This window comes from Rhineura floridana, chromosome 4 (assembly GCF_030035675.1).
Source record: "Rhineura floridana isolate rRhiFlo1 chromosome 4, rRhiFlo1.hap2, whole genome shotgun sequence".
Lineage (NCBI taxonomy): Eukaryota > Metazoa > Chordata > Lepidosauria > Squamata > Rhineuridae > Rhineura > Rhineura floridana.
In genome coordinates this window covers 205,398,980-205,424,326 of record NC_084483.1, presented here as the reverse complement: position 1 = coordinate 205,424,326, position 25,347 = coordinate 205,398,980, and the positions used below count along the sequence as shown (strand labels likewise).

The window sequence follows — 25,347 nt, the reverse complement described above, 5'->3', positions numbered from 1 at the left end:
TTGATGATTAATTAAGATAACTACTGGAGGAAAGTGATTTTATAATATAATTTAAGAGACAGGATTGTTATATATTGTAGACCTATAACTGATCTGCGACAAATGGGCAGTCAACATTTTATTTTTTTGTTTAATCATTTTTGTTTTGTTTTTTGTCTTTGAATGTTTTATGATTTTGTTTTGTTTGTTTTATGGAAATTTGAATAAAAATTATTGTAAAAAAAAAATAATAATAAAAGTTCCTATTTTCCAGCATCTTGGTCTTTGACCCCTTTTTTTAGTTCTCTTTTGGATGCTAGCCACCCTCTGCTCATTCACAAGACTAGGGCTGGGACAGGCTCCTGTCTGAACTCTGAAACCCTCGGCGGCAAGTGACTGTTAGCATGTAGTTATGCTCCTAACAAATCCATCCTAAGGTTGAATTGAAGTTGGTGTTTTTGTTTTTAAAAAGTATGCTTCACGTTTAGAATTTATGAAGTTGCGTTTGAATTCTGCTAGCTTGCTCTGGTTTGACTTCCTGTTCCTCCCCACTAGCCTCCCCCCGAGGCCCTCCTGCCCCCTGCCTCTTTCTTGTCTCCTCCTCTCCCCCTTCTCTTCATGCTGGGTGTGTGCAGAAATATGCGTGATCACAAAGGAACATTGGAAACCAGGACTGGGAAAGTTGGCAGTGGTAATACAGGACATGTTTGAACACTGAACATATGATGCTTCCTTATACTGAACCCAAGCACTGATCCATCTACCTTGTGTCTGCTCTGACTTTCAGCAATTCCCTGAAGTCTCAGGCACAGGTCTTTCTTGGCCTCGCTCCTGAAACCTGTTGAGAGCAGATGGCAGGGATTCAGTCTAGGGCCTTTTGCATGCAAAGAATGCGCTCTTCTGGAGAGCTGTGGAGTCTTCCACTTATGCCCCCACTCTGTAAGTTAGCAAGACGGACTGACCGAGCAGCAGGCAATGTGGTGCCCTCCAGATGCTGTAGACTACAATCCCCATCCTCCTTGACCATTGGCCATGCTGGCTCAGGCTGATGGGAAATTGGAGCCCAACAACATCTGCAAGGCACCGTGCTGGCTACCCTTGCTGACCTATCACACAACTCAGCTGAGTACCGCTTGCCTGTGCTTTCGTATACATCCTGAGAAGGTAGCAGTGTGAGATTTCATCCTTAAATATGGCACTTTTAGACTTACTGGGCAAAGTTCAAGGAGCTGGTTTTAGTGTACAAAGCCCTACACAGCTTGGGACCGGGATACCAGAAAGACCATCTTACCCTTTATATACCCAGTTGATCACTGCGCTCTGCAGGTGAGGGCCTCCTGCAGATACCATCTCATCAGGAGGTCCGTTCTGTACAACATAGGAAACGGGCCTTTCGTGTTGTAGCATCTACCCTTTGGAATCCCCTCCCTTTCAATATTAGACAGGCACCATCTTTTTGGTGCCCGCTGAAGACCTTCCTCTTTCAACAAGCCTTTTAAGTAGAGACCTTATCCCAGTCTGCATCTGTTATGGAAATGCTTTTTTATTTGTTGTTAAGATGTTTTATAGGAGTTTTTAATGTTAAATCGCCTGTTTGCTGCCCTGGGCTCCTTCTGGGAGGAAGAGCAGGAGATAGACAGACAGAAAAATAAAGGAACAAAGATAGAAAAATCCCTCCATGTCTTGCGTGTTCTATGGATGTTGGAAGACATGCTGTGAGCGCTGGGCTCTTTTTCTTTGAGAGCGCAGTGTGTCTATTGTATTTCTGCAACGAACGTAAAACTTATAGCAGATGTTATGAGAATACGCTCTTTCCCCAGCAGGACTGCTTGCCTGCACCCTTGCTTCTGATCAGTTCCCATTTGCTTCAGCGAAGAGGACCTAGAATCATAGGGTCACAGAGTTGGAAGGGGCCTTGTAGGCCATCGAGTCCAACCCCCTGCTCCCAGCAGGAAATCCACAGCTAGAGCGTCTCCCGCAGATAGCTGTCCAGCCTCTGCTTGAAGACATCCAGCGAAGGGGATCCCACCACCTCCCGAGGCAGTCGGTTCCATTGCCGAACTGCCCTTACTGTCAAGTAAGTAGAAAAAGAGGAAGGCCAAACAAGAGATGGATTGATTCCATGAGGAAGCCACAGACCTGAACTTACAAGATCTGAACAGGGTGGTTCATGACAGATGCTCTTGGAGGTCACTGCTTCATTCTCTGGGATGGGGTCAAGCATCCGGCATCTCCGGGCAGCTGCTAGGGGCCTAGTGCTTGAGCAGGGCCCGCTGCTGACGCTGCCCTGATACACACCCTGCCACATGGTGGGAGTAAATCATAGAATCATAGAGTTGGAAGGGGCCTTGTAGGCCATCGAGTCCAACCCCCTGCTCCCAGCAGGAAATCCACAGCTAGAGCATCTCCCGCAGATAGCTGTCCAGCCTCTGCTTGAAGACATCCAGCGAAGGGGATCCCACCACCTCCCTAGGCAGTCGGTTCCATTGCCGAACTGCCCTTACTGTCAAGTAAGTAGAAAAAGAGGAAGGCCAAACAAGAGATGGATTGATTCCATGAGGAAGCCACAGACCTGAACTTACAAGATCTGAACAGGGTGGTTCATGACAGATGCTCTTGGAGGTCACTGCTTCATTCTCTGGGATGGGGTCAAGCATCCGGCATCTCCGGGCAGCTGCTAGGGGCCTAGTGCTTGAGCAGGGCCCGCTGCTGACGCTGCCCTGATACACACCCTGCCACATGGTGGGAGTAAATCATAGAATCATAGAGTTGGAAGGGGCCTTGTAGGCCATCGAGTCCAACCCCCTGCTCCCAGCAGGAAATCCACAGCTAGAGCATCTCCCGCAGATAGCTGTCCAGCCTCTGCTTGAAGACATCCAGCGAAGGGGATCCCACCACCTCCCTAGGCAGTCGGTTCCATTGCCGAACTGCCCTTACTGTCCAGAAGTTCCTTCTAATGTCCAATCTGAATCTACGCTCCTGCAACTTAAAACCATTAGACCTAGTCCTACCCTCTGGGGCAGCAGAGAACAAATCTGTACCCTCCTCTATGTGACAGCCCTTCAGGTACTTAAAGAATGTAATCATGTCGCCCCTCAGCCTTCTCTTCACCCCTCTTCATCCCTGTGTCCCACTGAGCTTCTCTGTCCACTGAAGTGAATGGGGAGTCAGCAAAGCTCTGTCACGGCCCACATCCACCTATCTCCACCTGCACAACATTACAACTGTGCGAGTTGCAGATGCTACCAGCGCAACAGCCCACTTGAGAACACTTTTTAGAAGACGACAGAAGTTTAAGGAAAAGTCACGGTAACCAAACAGAAATAAGCAATTGTGAGGAGTCTCTGACTCCTCCGAATGTGGGAAGACGGGGGTCGGGGGTGGGAGGATGTGTCGACTGTGCTGCTGTTTCTAATGAATCAAGGAGCTAATTTGAAACTTGGCAGCATCCAGCTCCACTTTCTCGTGGGGACGATTGCCACATTGCATCATCTGGCTGTTCGCTGCTTTGACTCACCCTGTTTTTTCTTACTGCAGCTGCAGTGCAGTAAAATGTCCAAAGTGCAGCAAACGCTTTTTAAAGGCACCCTGCAGGCTGTAACATTTTATAAAGGCCCATCGAAACATTTGCAGACAATCCCACAATGAGGCTAAGCACAAGTGCAGTCTTGCTGACTTCTTAAGAAAAAACGCTGTCCCTTTCCATTGGCAACATGAAAACATCTAGCAAAGAGAGAAGTTCATCTTTCCATTAGCTATGTTTTTTCTTAGAAGTAGCATCTTCTGCACTACTTACAAGAAAAAAATCAATCAAAAAGAGATTAAAGTATCTATCCATCTCTCTGTCTATCTGTCCACCCATCTATGCCATTTTAACGCGCCATTCTGGCAAAATATCATTTACAGGACCAGCTTGGGAGGCAATGCAGTAGAGGGAGCAGACGGAAATGGCTTATTTTCTCTTCTTCACTTTCCCCAACTGAGTTTGAAAAGGAGGGAGGGAGGCTGCGTGTCCAAGACACTATGTTGGTGAATGGGGTGGGACCAGAGCGTGCTGTTGGGGAAGCAACTGGAACTTTGTATAACTTCCTATACCATGAGACCATCAGGTTTGATGTGCTTTGTGTTAACTTGCAGGAAGGAGCCATTTAACTCTCCAGCAAGCCCCACTGCCTACCTTAGCAGTGGAAGTCCACAACCAGCACCAAAGACTCTTCCTCCATGGTCTTGCGTTTCCTACATGGCTACAGTCATGGCTGTCTAGACCAGTCACAGGAGCAAAGTGCATCACCGGCCATCGAAACCCAGTTTACACTTACCCAAAAAGACAGGAAGCAAACATTTGTGCGTTATATTGTGGTTTATATAGTAACATAGGAAGCTGTCCTATCCCAGGTCAGGCCATTGATCCATCTAGCTCAGCACTGTCTACGCTGACTGGCAGCAGCTCGGGCAAGGTTTCAGACAGGAGACATCCTCAGCCCTACCTGAGATACCGGGGGTTAAACCTGGGGCCCTTCTGCATGCAAAGGAGATGCTTCACCACTGGGCTACGGCCCTTAATCTCTTGCTTCACTTCTTCCTGTTCAGATCAAGAGGGGTATTGAATGGTGTTCCATCAAGGCAGGGACAGCTGATGCACTGCCCTCCAGATGTGGTTGGACTACAACCCCCATTATTCCTTTTTTTTTTTTTCAATAATTTTTATTCAGATTTTCATAAAACATACAAGACGAAATCATAAAACATTCAAAGACAAAAAACAAAATCAAAAATAGTTAAACAAAAAGAAAAAAAGAAAAAAAAAAAGAAAAATAAAAAATAAAGAGTAAAATATTGACTTCCCATTTGTCAAAGATCAAATCAGTTATAAATCTATAATATATAACAATCCTGTCTCTTAAGTCATATTATAAAATCACTTTCCTCCAGTAGTTATCTTACTTAATCATCAAATCTCATAAACATTACTTTATTCTTTCCACAAAAAGTCAAAGAGAGGTTTCAATTCTTTAAGAAATATATCTATCAATTTTTTTTTCCAGATAAGCATATCGATTAATCCATCTCATTACTAATTATGATAATCTTATTGTCATAACCATAGTCAAAATAAACATTTCAATTAATCCATCACATCAGAATCTGTTAGGTTCAGTAATTTCAGTAGCCATTGTTCTATTATCCCTATTAGTTCCATTTTCCATCTTCCATCTTCAGTAGTCTTGTTAAGTCCAGTAATTTCAGTATCCAATCTTCCATTATCAGTATTCCATAATAATCTTGCTGTCAAAGCCATAGTCATATAGTAAGAGTCTGATGGGAATTACCTCTATCCCAAATATTTTCTTGCCATCCATTCTGAATAGGTTGCTGAAATACTGCTGTAAAATCATATCTCTGTTCTTTTTTTCAAAATACACTGGGTCATCTCTTGAAAGTTTTTCCATTGTCACATGGCTGCAGTTAATTCCATAGATTTTCTCTATATTGGGCTCCATCACATCATTCCAGTCCAGAAGATTATCCATGCCATTGATAACTTTATCTCTAGAATCTTCATTAATTTCTTCAGAGATAACATTGAGTTCCAAACAATTGATTTTATTTCTAAAGTCCATAGACTCCAAATCTTGTTCCTGTTCCACGTTTGTTCCAATCTCCGGGATCTCCTCTCTCACAGGGACCCCTGTTCCAGTCTCCAGGGTCTCCTCTCTCACAGGGACCCCTGTTCCAGTCTCCAGGGTCTCCTCTCTCACAAGGACCCCTATGTCTTTAATCTCCTGTGTCTCCAAACAATAGATTTTGTTTCTAAAGTCCATAGACTCCAAATCTTTTTCCTGTTCCACGTTTGTTCCAATCTCCGGGGTCTCCTCTCTCACAGGGACCCCTTCCAGGGTCACCTCTCTCACAGGGACCCCTATATCTTTAATCTCCTGCTTCATTTTACTCAATTCAATTTTCAGCTCCTTACAACCCTGTCGCAGGTTTTGTTTCGTTATCTCAATCTCATCCATTATTTTCTGAAACATAGTTATTTCCAGATTCTCAGCCACTTTCTTAATTGCCATTTTAAAAGAAAAATATAGGAAAACCACTTCTTATTTCAGCAACAATTGGGTTAATACTCCAAACTTGGTGACATCACAGTATAAACAGAGCAGACAGCCTTATCTCTCCATAGTTAAGTAAACAAAATGCAGTTCCCAGGATCGAAACAATTAATGGCAGTCGTCAGAAAACAGATTCGTCAAAATAAAATAGACCAAAAAGAGAGTAGTCTCAGACAATATAATATTCTTCAAAATAAAAATCTGGAATAGAAATCCCTCTTCTGTGTATATCTTTAGAATGCAAATCCAGGACAGCTTTTTGCAACAAAAACAGAGATAAGCTATTAATTAGTGCGTAGCAGAGAGAAGTTATGGCTCCCCAGTGAGATGTCAAAAACCGATCAATCTGGCAAATCTCTTTTAAACAGCAACAATTTAAGTCAAGTAAAAGAAAAATATAGAAAGAAGGGTGCTTGCCTGTTAGTGCGTTCTCTCTTAGAAGATAAGGTGAACGTTCGCTTTATCAGATAGAGCTTGCTGTTGAAAATCCGTCCCACCTTCGTCGGCTGGACCTCGTCCCATAAATTAATGAGATCTGGTCGCCCCAACAAAAATAGGCTTTGAGGTTAATCTCTTCGTTTCTCCCTACCCGGGAGAAGTTTAATCAGTCAAAAAAAAAGAAAAAACTGACTGATATATCTGAATAAGCTTCTTTTGAGGCAGGAGCCCGTCTCAAAAGCAGGCACAGGCTAAGTCACCCTTCCCGGAAGTCCAACCCCCATTATTCCTGATGATTGGCTAGGGCTGATGGGAGTTAGAGTCCAATAGCATCTAGATGGCGCCATGAACCCTACATCAGAGCCTTGAGCTCAGCATGCAAAACATGAAGTCCTGTCACAGCATTAGAGAACTGAGGATGTTGGAGAAGCTGAACTTTCAATTTCCACAAGGCTGTCCCATTGGACAACATCTACAAGGAACAATCTACCCAGAAGTTCTCCCAGGCTAGGGTTGCCAGGTTCATAGCCTGAGACTGATCCTGTATCTTTAAGAGAAGAGAAAGTCAGCCAAGTGCAGATGTTCTTGCAACGCTGTAATGGGAAAAACCACAAGGTGGAATTCTCCCTTCCCCCTGTACAACTGTTAAAGATACAGAAGACCTCTTGGTTGCCAGGCCCAGCCTCCAAGAAGTCTTCTGTATCTTTAAAGGTTGTACAAGGGGAAGGGAAAATTCCACCTTGTGGTTTTTCCCATTACAGGGTTGCAAGAACACCTGCACTTGGCTGACTTTCTCTTCTCCTAAAGATACAGGAGTCTTAGGGATTGAACCTGGCAACCCTATCCCAGGCAAGCTTCACTGGAATGGGAACAAGAGCACCAAGAGGAATTCCAGGTGGATCATGGCCCAGGTAACTTCTTCATCAAGATTCCAAGTGAAATGACTGCTCTCCTTTGAGCTTCGGTGTAGAGGGCATAATAGACAAGATCTGCATCATCTGGATCATGTTCCATGACCTTTCACTCTTTGCATTCTACTCCCTGGGAATTCTGTTTTTTTTTTTCCACAAAAGGTTTTACCTCTTTAAAGTAGTACAGATATTTGCCCAGTTTGATTTGCTCAGAAGTGTTATCACTGCCCCTCTTTCCAGATCGGTCTGTACCATCTGCATTCAGTTCTTCTCAATGTAGACTCCTCGAGGTGTGGATCTGTCAGTCTTAGTTGCCCGTTCAGAGAACAGGCAGGGTACAACAACTCTGCTGCCCAGACAGTTGACCTGAACTCTATAGCAAAGACATCAAAAATGCAACTAGCTCTGGGCATATTGGTGCTTGTTTAGAAGTGACTATATGACAAATCACTTGGTATGTAGCAACATCCAGTCTAGATCTGAAGGGATCAGACAATTGCAATGCATGCCCAGGCTATCTTCCTCTCCCTCCCCGCCTCTTCCCTGAACAATATTCTAAATTCTGAACCAGGGACTGACCTCAGCTGGCCTTCCAGATGCTGACAGATAAGCAGAACAGTCTTGTTCATTTATAATTTACAAAAAAGTAACCTTTAAGCTTTTTGACAAGGTCAGGTGCTTAAGAGGAGGAAGTGATAAATAGATGGAGTGTAAATAATGCCACGCGACACCTCCAAGTTCAGTGCAAGGTTGGAAAGGCTGGTGCAGGGTTTTTGGTTTTTTTACTGGCTTGGTATTTGAACAACTCGGGGGGAAAGACTTCAAATAACAAGCACATTGTTTTTGCTCCACATTGTATAGCTTGCCTCCCCAATGAGAAAATGCACTGTGATGTTTTATGTTTAAATGGTTGTACTTCATGCACTTCCCTCACACATACACATATCCCATAATGCACCACCAAGTAGAGACCTTTGTTTTGGTTTTCTGCTTCCCTCACAGAACGCCTTGTCTTCCTTCTTGTCATTACCAAAGAGCACTGTCTAGCCTTTTTTTTAAATATCCTCTGTGGATTTGCTGGCTTATATTAACATTCTAGAGGGGTGTGGACAGTGGACGTTGCTGCTTCCCTCGCATCACTTGGGTGTCCCAAGATGATGCCACTTGGGGTTGGCTCCAGGGGGCACCAGCACTGGCATTCGCAGGAGGGTGCAGGGCACGGCACAGCAGGCATGGTGGTAATTTGCTGTGGCTGCAGAGCTTGGGCTCCAAAGGAGGAAGTGAGTGTGCAGCTGTAGAGATAGATGGTTGCCTTCTCCCCTCAGCTGGGCTAGAGAAATAGCTCAGAGGTAACAGGAACAGCTGGAACTCACTGCCATGAAATCAGCCATCAGGGCAGGGAATTTTAAGGAGACAAATCTCATGTATAAAACACTCTATCTTAGCGGGGATGGGTCTGTAGCTCAGTGATAGAAAACATGGTTTGCGTGCAAGAGGTCCCATGTTCAGTCTGTGACCCAGATCAGAGACCTTGAAGAGCAACTACCAGTCTGTGTTAGGGTTGCCAGGCTCAGGGCCTGAGACTGATCCTGTATCTTTAAGACAAGAGAAAATTCGGCCAAGTGCAGGTGTTCTTGCAACCCTGTAATGGGAAAAACCACAAGGTGGAATTCTCCCTTCCCCCTGCACAACTTTTAAACATACAGAAGACTTCTTGGTTTCCAGCCCCGGCCTCCAAAAGGTCTTCTGTATCTTTACAAGTTGTGCAGGGGGAAGAGAGAATTCCACCTTGTGGTTTTTCCCATTACAGAGTTGCAAGAACACCTGCACTTGGCTGACTTTCTCTTCTCCTAAAGATACAGGATCAGTCTCAGGCCAGGAACCTGGCAACCCTAATTGTTATTGTTACTTGAACATCTATCCCACCCTTCCTCCCAAAGGAGCCCAAGATGGCAAACATGTCAACAAACCAATAAAAAAGCATTCTATAAAAATGTTTAAAACATTCTATAAACAGTTCAAAGCATTTTTTCAGCCAGTCATCTCAGGGTTGCCAGGAACAGTGTCTTTCAGTCATCAAATGCCTGGGAACATTTTCAAATTCCTCCTGAAGGTCAATAGTCACGAAGGAAGATGCACTTCACCAGATATATGAATTAGCAGCCGTACTTGACCTACTGGCATCCTCGTGGCAAAGGGAGGCATTCCCATCACTCCTGCCTTATTTCTGTACGCCATATCCTTTCTATTTACAGCTACTTTCAGCCAGTGGATATTGTAACAAATATTATCTACCCCTGAATATTGTTTCTGTATGACTCTGACACTCAGCTTTCCCTTGCTGAAGTGAGGCAGCTAACATGTGATTGAGGGCTGATCTACACATTCACCAACATGACATAGTCATGTTCTTCCTGCACTGCCTCACTTCAGACTGCAGGTACGGGACTTCATTCTGAATTCACATACACAAACTCCTTGTGTGTTAAAAAAGAACACCCTAAGGAGACAACCTCAAGTACAACCTTTTTCATCTTTCGTGTCACCAGGAAGCTGTTGAAAGTCTGAATGCCAACGTTTGTAGGCCCTTGTCATAGGACTCATAGGAGTCTGATACAACTGTCCATTCATTTAGTGGTAAGTGATCAACTTTGGGACAATAAGGCCTTGTAGCGATTGTCCCTGACCATGAAGCACATTCCATAAATGGACAGGCTTACATTGCCCTGTAGCTTCATACCAGTTTCTTTTACTGATTCATTAAATTTAAGATTCACTGTAAAAAGAAACTGCGCTCCTCTTTACCTTACAAGACATTTCAAACAAAGGTCTTTCTGCACCTGGCCTAATTTTGCCTTCCTTTTCTGCCTCTTGCTTTCTTCTTGAACTCCTGCCGAGAACCTTCCCATCTTCACAGCTTTAACAGAGACAACATTCATTGGCACAATGCCTTTGCAGGCGGTATTCACCGCTACACAGCGAAATGCACTTCAGTCTCCAAGATTGGTCACTCCTGTCCATGAGGACTTGCATCGAACAGGGTAGCATTTCTGCAATTATCGTTTTTAGATATCCTGTTTTGAATTGAGTTCAATTGCACGGGGAAAAAAATCATCTCTCCTTTGCGCCCATTGATGGTGTTTGTCCTTGGTATGAGTGGTGCATCTCCAGGAGAGGGCTCTTCATTTCATCCAGCGACAGCGACATATTTCACAGCCCTAGTTTTATTTGTGTGTGTGTACATGTGTGTAAGTGGCAATTGCCGCAATTGTATTTATTCTGTTCTTTGCTCCTTGGAAGGAGCTTTGTCAGTAGTGATACCATGACAAAAGCCTTGGGATTGCTATGGGAGACATTAAAAGCTCTTTAAAAAAGAATGCTGTTAAGATGTTGTCTTGGGAGTTCTTGTCTGACTTTTTAGAATAAAGCATTTTGGAAAACCTTCAAGGTAACACACTTCCTGACCTACTTCTATAAATTTAAGGAATGTGAGGTTTAGGATAACAAAACTTGTTCGAGACCAAATCTTAATCTAAATCGGCCTTAAATCTTTATTATTCCATTTATGATTATGATTACTTTTTCATTTATGAATTGTGTTTTACGTATATATCTCAAGGCAATTTACAGATGTATCATAGAAACAGCTAAAATAGTTTTAAAAACAGCAGAAAAACAAACTGAAAATAGATTTTAAAACAGTATAAAATGAACACTGAAAGCAGAGACCTTTTCATCCAGCTGGGAAAGCTTGTTGAAACAAAAATTTCTTCAATTGTTTCGGGAGAGTACAGATAGCACCTGTCATCTCTCAGCGGGGATTCTTTTCCACATAACAGGGGCAGCCTCGCTGAAAACCCTGTTCTGAGTTACTGTAGAGCAGGCTTCTTATATTTTAGGGAAGGAGAAATGTTCCTGAAGCACAAGTGACTTGGGCCACATTCACAACATACATTTATTCCACTGTCATTCCACTTTAAACAGTCATGGCTTCCCCCAAAGAGTCCTGGGAAGTGTAATTTGTGAAGGGTGCTGAGAATTGTTGGGAGACCTTTATTCCCCTCAAAGAGCTACAATTCCCAAAGTGGTTTCACAATCAATCCCTCTTCCCAGGGAACTCTGAGAACTGTAGCTCTGTGAGGGGAAGAGGAGTCTCCTACAATTCTCAGCACCCTTGACAAACTACACTTGCCAGAATTCTTTGGGGGGAGCCATGACTGATTAAAATAGAACAATAGTAGGATAAATGTGTGGTGTGAACGTGGCCCTGCTGAGTACTTCCGTTCCCTCATATGCAGGGTATATTCATGTATTTAAGCTGTTAGTCCTTCTTACCTCTTGCTTTCGTACTATGTTTCCCTTATGCCAAGAAGCACAGGCCATTTCTGCTTCTCTGCGAAGCAGGACCTGGAGGGGATGATTTGCAAGGAAGAAGCAGCGGCTGGGAGGAGAGCTCCTGAGCATGTCTTCTGCCTGCTCCTTTCTGCCCACAACCCCCTTGCTCTTCCCCCCTCAGCTGAGGTTCCTGGCCCTGTGTTTGTGGCAGAAACCCGGATCTGAAACCTGATGATGGTGGTGAGAACTTGTAGAGGAAAGGTTAAGTACCCCTCTTCTCATCTGCTCCTTCTCCCCTGGAACGCCCTCTACTGACACCACTTTTCAGAGAAGCAACAGTTGGGATCTCAAGACTGGAGGTACAATATGTGGTTCTGCATTTTTGAATTGCTGGAACAAACCTTGCAATTCCCAAGCAAATAAAGGAATTAGATCAGGGATAGCCAGATATTGTTGGACTATAGCTCCCATCATTTATTTAGTTATTATTTATTTATTTAATTTGTATCCCGCCCTTCGTCCCAGCAGGAGCCCAGGGTGGCAAACAAAGCACTAAAACACTTTAAAACATCATAAAAACAGATCTTAAAATACATTAAAACAAAACAGCATTAAAAACATTTTTAAAAAACAACCTTTAAAAAGGGTTAAAAACGTTATTAAAAAACATATTAAACAATTCTGACCATTGGCCATGCTGGCTGGAGCTGATGGGAGTTGTAGCTACAACTTTGTTAAATTACCCTGTCTTAGATCAAGGGTTCTTCAACATTTTATGTCATTTGTTTGGTCCAAATTTCTCAAAATGCCTTATATCCTTGGATGCCAATGAACAATTATTTCCTTTCCGTCATGTGTACTTTATTAATTTAGCTATGTTGCTAGATTCGCTCCTTGGGAGAGATATGCCTTTAATGCTTGTGATTTTGGGAAAGCGAGTGTCCTTAATCTGGAAGACTTCATGTACTCTGCTAGTGAGCCAATGAAAGTGAGAGGTAGGGTGAGGAATAAGAGGGGATGATGTGGCCATATGCATGCTGTCGCAAAGCAGTTGCATCCTATCCCTCCCATGTTTTGCTCACCTGTTCTTGAAGTGTTCAGAGAGGAAAACGTTGAAGAGGGAAGCTACCAAACCAAGGAAGAGACAAAATTCAAAATGACCTCCTTTACAGAAATTTAATAAAATAAAACAGCTGAGATGCCCAGCTTTGAACTCCCCTTTCAGGTAAGAACATAAGAGCCTGCTAGATCAGACCATTGGCCCATCTAGTCCAGCATCCTCTTCTTACAGTGGCCAACCAATTGCCCCTGGGAAGCCCGCAAACAGGAACTGAGCACAAGAACACTCCCTCCTGCAGTTTCCAGCAACTGGTATTCAGAAGCATACTGATTTCGACTGTGGGGGCAGAGCATAGCTTTATCCTCCATGAATTTATCTAATCTTCTTTTAAAGCCATCCACGTTGGTGACCATCATTACCTCCTCTGGGAGACAGTTCCGTAGTTTAACTATGCACCTTGTTAAGAATTCCTTCCTTTTGCCTGTCCTAAATCTTCCAACGTTTAAGCTTCATTGGATGTCCACGAGTTCTAGTGTTACGGAGAGGGAGAAAAACGTACATCTGTCCACTTTCTCTATGCCATGCATAAGTTTCCCAGTATATAATATTTCCCATGCTCAGCTATTTTAGGAGGAAGGGTGGGGTATAAATTTAATAAATAAATAAATAAAGATAGCACTGTCATTTAGCAGCAAGAACAACAAAAGAGTAGTTTAAAGACTGAAAGATTATTGCATCTGAAGATCATATTAATGTCATCACTGTTGTTATCCTCAGGAAAGCCATCAGCCCATATACATTTGTGGTTTTATTGGACTGATTACGTCCTTTCTTTCCATGGTGGGATTCACGGGTCCCCAACGGGCCTCTCACTCAAGCACTGACCAGCCCTGCTCAGAAACAGTGCTGTATCCTATGCTTTCAGACCATGCCTCGGTGGGATTTTGAAAGAGACACCTCTCATATAATCAGCCTCCCTTGGGACTACATATTCTCCTTGGGGAAGCTTATATAGCAAGACCAGCTAGTCTCAGACCAAGACCATTATCACCTTCCCTACCAAATCTGCCATGGCAGTGTATGTTCAGCTGGATTTTTTTTTTTAAATCTATAAAAATAAAATAAATATTGCTGATTGTGGGAAACGAGTACTGTGTCTCTTAGTTAGTTTCTGACTGGCATGGGATTTGAACGAGGGACCTCCAAGATCATAGCTACTGTGCTGCACCAACTCTCTGAGATACAACCCTTTTATATCTCCTTCCAAACTAATGCTGTGCTGGTCTTTGCACAGGTACCATCCTCAAAGACTCCATACTCATCCAACAAGACGTTTCATGGCCTTATCACATGATCGCATTGGTTGCCACTTTGCTTCCCTGCTTTTGACTTTTAAATCCTTGGACTTGGGGACACTTCCTCATCTTGTGTGAAAACCCCCATGCCTGTTGAGTTCTCTGAGGAGGATGCCGGAGAAAAGACCCACAGTCCTAGAGGCCTGATGATCAGCAGGAGGGAGGAGCATGCTACACTTTCTGCCATTGCTCTGATCTTGCAGCATGACATCCTGGGGTGGGGGGGTGGCAACAGCACATCTCTTGTTATCTCCCAAAGTTTATGAAAGGCCCAGCTTGTTAGAGAGGCCTTTACAAACTGGGCCTTTCATAAACTTTGGGAGTGGTTGCTTCCATGTTTTATTATTTTAGATCATGTATGTTTTGCTTCAATCTGTTCTTTGGTTTTTGTATAATCGAATGATAACCTTTGTTTTTAACTGTGAGCCGTATCCAACACATCCACGGAGCAGACTCATTGACAGAGAAGTTTGTGTTGTTGTTGTTATGTTCCATCAAGTCGATTACGACTTATGGCGACCCTATGCATCAGCAACCTCCAATAGCATCTGTTATAAACTACTCTGTTCAGATCTTGTAAGTTCCGGTCTGTGGCTTCCCTTATGGAATCAACCCATCTCTTGTTTAGAAGTTTATTAAGTCCATTAATTTCAGTGGGTATTCTCTGACTGTGAGTTAGTTAGGTATGTCCCCTGTGGTTTAGAAGCTGCATCGTGTGCAGGACAGGCAGGGATCAAAATAATATGAATGATTGTTGCCGTGTGTGTGTGAAATAGCTCTAGGACAGCTTTCTGCAACCTGGTGACGTTTTGGACTACAAGTTCCATTGGCCCCAACCTGCATATCCATATGATGTTGGGGCTGATGACAGCGGGGCTGTGCTGGCTAGGGCTGATGGGAGTTGTAGTCCAAAATGGCTGGAGGGCACCGGTATGAAGAATGTTCCTGCTTTGGGAGGAAGACCAACACAGGAACATTAAACCAACCAAACTTTAGTCTGGCATGGCTGGTGTTATATTGTAGTGATCTGCCTTTTACGTGGGGGAAGGTTAACTCTTTCAAAGCTTCTGGCTGTGAGAAAACGAGCGAGATAAGAAAGCTTTCGGAAAAACAAACCTAGCCCACTGCGGTGTCATTCTCTTTGTCATTCTTATTTCCCCCCCTCCTGTTGTTTGAAATGCCAAGATTTTTAAAAGACAATAACTTTCAGCTTCAGTAATTGCTCTTCCATCTGCTCCAGCCTGCTGCTTCTAAATCTGCATGTTCTCAGCTGCAGTGTTCAGCTTCCTGCTTGTCTTCCTCTTGGAGACGGAGATGCCAGCAGACCCTAAACTCCAACAGCATGATGGGGGAGGATCTTGCAGTTTAATTCAGCTGGAGCTTTTGCAATGAAGAGGAGCCTTAGAATTAAAAAGATTCACCCCTTTTTTAAAACCAGAGGTGCCTTCCTGTAGTATATCCTCTCCTTCATTTACTCTACAAAGATCTAGGGTTTCACTGTTGAGCTGGGTCAGAACAAAGGCCCATCTAATTCAGGATTCTCTTCTCATAGTGGCCAACCAGATGCCCTGCAAGCAGAACAGGAGTGCAACAGCACTCTCCCCTCTTGTGATTCCCAGCAAGTAGTATAGCACAGTGGGGAGGAGAGCCTGGCTGGGAATCCAGAGTCTGTGAGTTCAAATCCCCACTCGTGTCTCCTGGGTGTCGGGCCAGCTAAAGATCACCCCCACAGGGAGTGGCTCAGGGGTGACGTGCCCTGCCACCTGTGCAGCTGTGGGCAAGCGGCAGAGTCCCAAGGAGCCTAGTTGCCCCCCAGCTGGCCGTTGCGGACAAGGAAGGGGCTGGCTTGTGCAGCTGTGACAAGCTGAGCAGGCCCTAGCCAGCTGGGGAGGACTAGCCTCAGAGGGAGGCAATGGTAAACCCCCTCTGAATACTGCTTACCATGAAATCCCTATTCATAGGGTAGCCATAAGTCGGGAACGACTTGAAGGCAGTCTATTCTCTAACCCCTTTCTCAAGGCTAGACACCATTTTATACACTTCTGTTTTCCAGCACCACAGTATATTTTTTTAAGGTGAGGTGACCAGAACTATGCACAGTATTCCAAGTGCGGTCCCACCATAGATTTATATAATGGCATTATGATATTGGCAGTTTTATTTTCAATCCATTTCCTAATGATCCATAGCATAGAATTTGCCTTTTTCACTGCTGATCCTTATCTCTTATTACCACCTCAGTTGCTAAGTTAACTCCAGCAAGCATCCTAAGTCCTACACAGGTAAAAGCAGAAGTATGTCCCACTGTGACCACTTGTTTCAGGCCCATTTTGGATATCAATGTTTAAAAATGGATTTCTTAGGGAGACACACACACACACACACAAAGGCCAAAAAGAACGTTGCTCTTTTTTTGGAAGTCTCTATTTCCCATCATGACCAGAAGCCTCAGATGCATTGCACATACATTGCACATCCTACATAGAATACACAGAATTTCACAGGGCAGAATACACAGAACACAAAATACACAGAATATCACAGGGTGACCCCAATACAGCCATCTTCCATCACTGTCCCTGCAGCCTGGAATGCGCTTCCCTCTGCCATATGTGAAACGTCATCCATCAGCTGTTTCATACGTCTTATAAAGACATATCTTTTTGTCCAGCCTTTCCGTGACCCATAAGATCAGACCCTGCTATTACCTCGGCACAGTCATTCACCAAAATGGAGACAATAGTGAAGAAATCAGAAGAAGGCTAGGACTGGGGAGGGCAGCTATGAAAACGTCCTCAAATGCAAAGATGTGTCACCAAACACTAAAGTCAGGGTCATTCAGACCATGGCATTCCTGATTTCTATGTATGGATGTGAAAGTTGGATAGTGAAAAAAGCTGATAAGTGAAAAATCAAGGCATTTGAAATGTGGTGTTGGAGGAGAGCCTTGCAGATACCATGGACTGAGAAAAAGACAAATAATTGGGTGTTAGAACAAATTAAACCAGAACTATTGCAGAAGCCAAAATGATGGAACTGAGGTTATCATACTTTGGACACATAATGGGAAGACATGATTCACTAGACAAGACCATAATGCTGGGAAAAACAGCAGGGAGTAGAAAAAGAGGAAGACCAAACAAGAGATGGATTGATTCCATAAAGGAAGCCACAGACCTGAACTTACAAGATCTGAACAGGGTGGTTCATGACAGATGCTATTGCAGGAAATGTGGTGTTGGAGGAGAGCTTTGCGCATACCATGGACCGCGAAAAAGACAAATAATTGGGTGTTAGAACAAAGTAAACCAGAACTGTCACTAGAAGCTAAAATGATGAAACTGAGGTTATCATACTTTGGACCCATAATGGGAAGACATGATTCACTAGAAAAGACAATAATGCTTGGAAAAACAGAAGGGAGTGGAAAAAGAGGAAGGCCAAACAAGAGATGGATCGATTCCATCAAGGAAGCCACAGACCTGAACTGACAAGATCTGAACAGGGTGGTTCACGGCAGATGCAATTGGAGGTCGCTGATTCATGGGGTCGCCGTAAGTCGTAATCGACTTGAAGGCACACAACAACAAAAATTACTGAGCTTCTGTGTTTATTATTACGTTTCACCTTTTTACATTGTGTCTTTGTTTTTTATGATACCATTTTATTGTTTTTTATGTTGCATTTTTGTATACTGTTGATAAATATTAAGCAGTTTGGAAACCCTTTCATATAAACAATACTAAACACATGAGAGCATTGAAAGGCCTTGGATCAGCTGGCATATCTCCCAGCACAGTTCTGCGTCTCCACTGCCGCCTCCTTTTGCTGTTCAGAAAGACGAGGAATTGTTTATTAATTTAATTTTTTAAAACCTCAGATGCAAACTGTTGTTTCAGTAGTGAAGCAGCTCTGACTGGGGGGTTATATAGGAGCTGGAAGCTCCCCCCCCTTCCTGTCAGGCTCTGATTCAAGCAGATGTTTCCATGCACTTTCCTCCTCAGTAGCCCCATATGCAGTTAACTGGGTCTTTCCTGCTTGGCTTGCTATCACCTCTGCTCCTGTGCCCCTGGGGGAGACGGGGGGGGGGAAGGACTGATCGCTGGCCAGGAACCCAGGCAGCTGCTGTGTGGATTTCCAGTGCTGGGACAAGGATGTCCACATCCAATAGCTCCTCAGGGTCATTGGCAGTGTGGAAATCTGCTAGAGGGTCCTGCTCAAGGTTTAGGGAAGGCTGAAGCCTAACAGCTGCCCCTTGCCCCCATCTTTAGTAGGTAGTCCAAGCTGGGGGTGGAGAGAGTTAGCTTCAGACCTCTTGGCACACATAGTAACATCAGCCTGATGGTGGAGCCAAAAGGATGTCATCTTTTCTTTTCTTTTTTTCTTTTTAAATTGGGATTAATGAAGAAATGGGTTCTGCCAAGCCAAAGTTCAGGAATCCTCCTGTCCGGGCTAACTTTAATGTGCGTTATCTGTTGTCATGCTTGGAAGCAATGCATTTTTGCTCCAGAAATCCAGTCTGCATTGGAGCAGGATCATAATCGTTTAGGCTTACCAAAGTAAGGCAGCTTCCTTCCCTAGGATAACTTATCATTAAAATGCTGCATATGTTCTCTGCCTTATGACAATGTGTCTCCATCTATTTTAGAAGATGGGCTGTTCCTGCTGAGGTCTTGAGGGCTTTTGAATTCTCCTTCCTTAAAGGTGTCCAAGAAAAGGGTGGCTAGCCATTTTTTATTTATTTTAGTTATTTATTATTTGATTTATATCCCGCCCTTCCTCCCAGCAGGAGCCCAGGGCACCAAACAGAAAGGCTAAAAACACTTTAAAACATCATAAAAAGACCTTAAAATACATTAAAACAAAACAACGTTAAAAACATTTAAAAAAAGCTTTAAAAACATCGTTTTTTAAAAAAAGGGTTAAAAACATATTATTAAAGAAAACATATTAAAAGCAATTTTTTAGGCATAAGATACCCTGTTTTAGGATAAGGAGTATTCATTTACATATAATAATTCTACCTTGCCCCTCAGTCATGATTTCTGCGGCCGCCAGCAACATAGATAACTATGAAAACAATTACAAGTGTGTGGGGGGGGTCCAACCCCAAAATGTAAGCAACAGCAGGTGAAACAATTAAAACTCTAACAAAAGCTTACACAACGGTGCCTCCCACCAACTCTAAAAGTCACGGAGGAAGACGTTTGGTGAATGGGCAGGCAGAGGGAGTTCCACAAATGAGGCACCATGGCCATGGTCAGATGAACTGAATGTGTCATTGTGTCTAAGCAGGATGATGACACAACAGACTGGCCCAGACATCATGCCAGACACCATCATCTTTCCGGTCCTGGCTGCTGAGCAAGGAGCACTCATTGTTCTGTCGTTGCAGCTCCCCCCTTTCTGTGCCCCACAGCCTGACGTTATGTTGGGCTCTTGCTTTGTCGTGAAGGTGACTGTGGGAAACGCTTGCAGGACTGTCATGTTCTAAACTCGGATTTGAAAGTCTCTCTGTCTCAAAGCACACACAGTTCATCTGTCTCATATGTGGCAGGTGTACCCAGTGAGATAATGGAGTTGGCTTGGAAAACACAAACACTACATTATTCATTTGGGAGCGATACACGGCCCTGAGATTAGAAGCAAAGAGATGGCCAAGCTCTTCTAGATCAAACCGCGGCACAAACTGGAGAGACCCTTGCTGGGCAGTGGAATTACCTCTGTGTTGACTTTACCTCCTTTCAGGTAGAACTGTTGTTTTAAAGTCCCCTCCACAAAGCTAAGGGTTAGGAAAATAGGAAGCAGCCTCATACTGCTGCAGGCTAACAGTCCATCTAGCTCTGTGGTATCTCAGCAGTTCTCCAGGGTTTCAGGCAGGGGACATTCTCACCCCTAGCTGGAGATGTCGAGATATATTACATCCACAGCATTCCCACAGTCTACCAGGGAGGTCACCCAATCAAAAAATGTGATACGATTAGTCTAGCAGGATTTGTTCTTGATAAAGCCATGTTGGCTCCTAGTAATCACTGTATTGTTTTCAAAGTGCTTACAGATTGACAGCTTTATAATCTGCTCCAAAGTTTTTCCAGGGATTAATGTTAGGCTTACTGGTCTGTAGTTCCCCGGTTCCTCCTTTTTGTCCTTTTTGAAGATAGGGACAACATTAGCTCTCCTCCAGTCATCCGGCATGTCACCAGTCCTCCATGATTTCACAAAGATAATAGACAGTGGTTCTGAGAGTTCTTCATCCAGCTCCTTCAATCCTCTAGGATGCAGTTATGCAATACTTTAAAAGGAAAATGTGGGTGAGTAGATTTTAACATTAGTGGAAAACATCTGACTGGAGATTTTGAATTGTCCATAAAATGGGATTATGCATCCCTCATGACAAATCAAATATACCAGAGGATTTCAACTGAATCTGAAGCCATACATTGAATAACCATCCAGAACAACTGAGCAGGACAGCTTTCCTGAATTACACTTTAGACTGCAATCATATATCGACCTACCTGGGAGTGAGCCTCACTGAACTCAGTAGTACTTACTTTTGAGTAGAAATGTGTAGGATTTGCTGTTGTTAACTGTGCCTCTGCATGGGCATCTATCCAGCCCTTCCTAGATTACATTCCACACACTGTTTCACACCCTACCACAATCCTGTGCTGGCAGAAGCTTCCAGACAGGCAACTCTTGTCGAGATTTTGTTTCTGATGTACCGGTAACTCAATAAAGAACAGGAATCAAGGAGAAAGCATAAATGGGCAGTTCTCATAATGGAGGGATGCAGGGAGTGGGTTTTCCCACAAAGATCTATATTGGACCTGGTGCCTTCTAACGTCTTCACAAATGATCAAGAGTTTAAAGGTGAGCAGAGTGGTGCCCAAAGTTGCTTCTGATGCCAGATTATCCATGGTGGTAAAAACAAAAATTTGGCACTGGCTGCCTATAAGCTACCGGGCCAAGTTCAAAGTTCTGGTTTTGGTGTACAAAGCCATATGTAGCTTAAGATCACTGTGTTCTGCAGGTGAGGGCCTCCTGCAGATACCATCTCATCTGGAGGTCCTCTCTGCACAACGTAGGAAGCAGACCTCTTGGTTGCCAGGCCCGGCCTCCTGTATCTTTAAAAGTTGTGCAGGGGGAAGGGAGAATTCCACCTTGTGGTTTTTCCCATTACAGGGTTGCAAGAACACCTGCACTTGGCTGACTTTCTCTTCTCCTAAAGATACAGGATCAGTCTCAGGCCCTGAACCTGGCAACCCTAGTTGTGGCACCCACCCTGTGGAACTCACTACCCTTAAATATTAGATAAGCACCATCTCTGTTATCTTTTTGGCACCTACTGAAGACCTTCCTCTTTCAACAAGCCTTTTAAGTAAAGACCTCATCCCACTCTGCGTCTGTGGTGGAATTGCTTTTCAAGATGTTTCTAAAACTTTTTTTAAAAAAGATGTTTTTAAAGATGTTTTGTTTTAATATATTTTAAAGTCTATTTTTAAGATGTTTTAGTGTGTTTTTAGCATTTTGTTTGCCGCCCTGGGCTCTTTGTTTTCTGACCTGGGCTCCTGGAGGAAGGGCGGGATATAAATTTAATAAATAAAACAAATGAATAATAAATAAGTTAGTGAAAAGTGATGGACATTGGGACACATGTACACTGATGGGGTCTAAGCTGGCAATAACTAACCAGGTAAGAAACCTTGGGGGTTGTGATGAAGAGTTCAGTGAAAATGTCGACCCAGAGTATGTGGCAGCGGTGCGGGGGAAGAGGGTAAATTTCATTCAGGATCACTGGGAAATGGATCAAAAATAAACCTGCCAATATTATAATAATGCCTTTACATAAATCTGTGATGCAGCCACATTTGGAATACTCTGCACAGTTTTGGTCACATTTCAAAAAGGTTATTGTAGAACGGGAAAAAGTGCAGAAAAGGGTAAAAGAATGATCAGGAAGCTGGAGCAACTTCCCTATGTAGAAAGGGTACTGTGTTTTTTATTTAGAAAAAAAAAGCAAGAGGGGGCACGATGGAGGTGTATAAATGTATGCATGGTGCGGAGAAAGTGGACAGGGAGAAGTTTGTCATAACCCCAGAAGTCGTGGACCATCCACTGAAACTGAACGTTGGAAGATTCAGGACGGACAAAAGGGAGTCCTTCACGCAGCACATAGTTAAACTGTGGAATTCGCTCCCACAAAAGGCAGTGATGGCCACAAACTTGGACAGCTTTAAAAGAGGATTAGAGAATAAGACCATCTTTGGCTACTAGTCATGATAGCTATATGCTGTCTCCAGGATCAAAGACAACATGCCTCTGAATACTGAAAAACAAGGAGACAGCTCTTGACCTCATGCCCGGCTTGTGAGCTTTCCATTGGGGCATCTGGTTGGATGCCGGACTAGATTGCCCTTTGGTCTCTCCTTATGTTATGGGTGGGAGTTAGGAGGGGTGTGAGGGAACACTTCCTACCTCCTTAGCAAATCTGGCGATTGTCCAAGCCCCCTTTGCAGATTTCAGGGATCTCATTGTAACCTAAATACCCCCCCCCCCCAAAAAAGATTATAGAAATGTTCTCTTTGGGAAAAGGGAGGCAATATTTTTACTGTCTGATAGAAGCATCACATGCAAAAGAGTTGCTTGTAAATGGAAGCTGAAGGACTTTGGGGGGTGCTGTTTATGCTGAGCTGGAAAGGACAACACTGGTGGAGGCTGTCATACAGGAAGAAGCAGGGTGGGATGCTCTTTTCACTCTCCTCCCCACCCTGCCCAGCAATACACTGGCCTGTTTAAATAAAAAGAGCGACTCACGCTGACATTAGAGAGAGGGGAGGGCCACCATCCTGTCTCTTGAAACTTCCCGTTATAACCTAACTGAACAGTTTTGAGATTTCACAACACTCTCTGCTTCCTAATTAGGACAAGCTTAAAAGGGAACAGTTGGCATTCCTGTTGGTGAGGGCCATGTGCTACCTGCAGCAGGCCAAATCGAGAATGAAACTGATTTTTCTCTTACCTACGTTCCACGTCCAGCAGCTGCTCTGAGCAGGTGCACGCTCTCTTCAGAGCAGATGGCACCCAAAGTGGGTTTGTTGGCAAGTTTCTCTACAAAGCAACCCTTCTTCTCACACACATTGATGTGTATGCAAAGAGGCGCATACACTCAGAACCACCACCACCCTCAGTTGTTGCTGTGGTTGTTATAAAGTAGCTCCACTTGTGATAGAAGGTCAGTGACTAACATGTCCTCCTGGCTTGGAATGGTGACTTTCAGAATCTAACAGCACTGGCAACTTTGGACCCAGGTTCTGTGTGATCTCCAGTCTGTTTAAAGAACCATGTGTTTCTGGGCATTTAATAAGGGACTGTATACCCTCAAATTTCAACTGAATCTCTAATATTTTGAACTGCTTTTTAAACACGGCACTTACTTACTTACAAGTGGGGAGAGTGCTCTTGCACTCAGGACATAGAATCATAGAATAGTAGAGCTGGAAGGGGCCTATAAATCCAATCCCCTGCTCAATGCAGGAATCCAAATCAAAGCACTCCCGACAGATGGCTGTCCAGCTGCCTCTTGAAGGCCTCCAGTGTCGGAGAGGCCACTACCTCTCTAGGTAATTAGTTCCATTGTCATATGGCTCTAACAGTTAGGAAGTTTTTCCTGATGTCCAGTCGAAGTCCGGCTTCCTGCAACTTGAGCCCATTATTTGTGTCCTGCACTCTGGGATGATTGAGAAGAGATCCCGGCCCTCCTCTATGTGAAAACCTTTCATGTACTTGAAGAGTACAAGGTCCTGCTTGTGGGCTTCCTATCAGCATCTGGTTGGCCATCGTGAGAATGGGATGCTGGACTAGATGTCCCTTCGGTCTGATCCAACATGGATCTTTTTACCTGACTGTGGAATAATGTGAACCCAGCAATGAAGGGCTCAAAGGACATAATTGGTTCCACTTACAAGTGACGATCTATGCTGCCCAATAGGCATTGTTGTTCTGTCCACTCGCACAATATACAAGATTTCTATTTGTCAAGCTCCATATCAAGTAGTAGCTATACAATTGACCAAATATGCCAGGTACGCAAGAAGTGCTGTTACAACTTTGTGTAGCTAAACATCCTGTTCCCATAGATGTGCCTCATTGCAATGGTGCAGAGTGACTTTACTGTAGGCCAAGCCTAGAACTTCCCAGGAGGATCCCTCCGCCTGTGCTGCCTCTGAGACGGGCTCCCGTCTTGGATGAAACTTTTTCAGTTTAAAATCCAGTCAAAAGGGCTTTTTTGACTGGGGTAATTTCTTCCGGATAAGGAAGAAACGTGAGATCTCCCACACAGCTTTGTTGTGTTTGTTGGAGACTTGAATTCATTAGAATTGTCTGTGAAAGAAGGTCTTCCAACAGCTCGGACGGAGCTAGGATTTCTAATCTAGCTCAGCTGAATAAGTGAGCCGTATTTTTTTTTTAAAGAAAAACGGATTAACAGGCAAGCATCCTCCTGTCTATGCTCATTATTTTGTTATCTATACAGTTAAAGAGATTTGTCAAGGAACCAGCAATTAAGAAAACCTGGGTGAGTCAAAACCTTCTATCTTACTCACGGAACTAAGGGGGAAGAAAATAAAAATAGCCTATCTTTTTTTATTGCAAAAAGCTGGCATATAAATCAGCATTATAAAGATTACAACGGATGAGGGGTTTCTGATTGGGTAATTTTTTGATTTATAAGACTTCTGTGTAATATATGTCTGGGACTATTTTTTCCGGTCTTTTTTTTTTTTTTTTGACGAATCTGCTCATTCCTTCTGCAACTAGTTATTTGGATGCTGTGAACTAAAGTTGTTTTTGCACTTCTGGGCATATAAGAGATAAGGAAATCCGTACTGTCTAGAGTGTGACATCAGTTGGTTTGAAAGATTAACTCCTTTGTAACTGGATAAAGAAATAAACTGCTCTTTGCTTGGGACATTGAAAATTGAAGGAGTTTTGTTCCTTTGGTTTTAAGAATGACAATTAAGAAGATCATGGATGTACAAGAAGGGACTTTATCTTTAGATATGTTTCAGAAAATAATGAATGGGATTAAGTCAATAAAACAAGAACTGAGAAATAATAGACAAGCGTTGAGAATTGAATTTGATGAAATGAGACAG

The 25,347-nt window shown here is 43.6% G+C and overlaps 1 protein-coding gene across 2 annotated transcripts in view; it reads left to right on the top strand.

Moving 5' to 3' along the window:
* The window catches only part of MSRA (methionine sulfoxide reductase A), a 296,741-nt gene that overhangs the window by 255,819 nt on the left and 15,575 nt on the right, over positions 1-25,347 (top strand). The window contains exon 6 of one of the 2 annotated variants that reach the window (XM_061625814.1): positions 4,117-4,179. The exons of the other annotated variant lie outside the window; for it this stretch is intronic. Coding sequence (XP_061481798.1) covers positions 4,117-4,131 — 15 coding nt within the window. The 3' untranslated portion in view covers positions 4,132-4,179. Of the gene's footprint in view, positions 1-4,116; positions 4,180-25,347 lie in introns of those variants that run through there. 2 annotated transcript variants of the gene reach the window in all.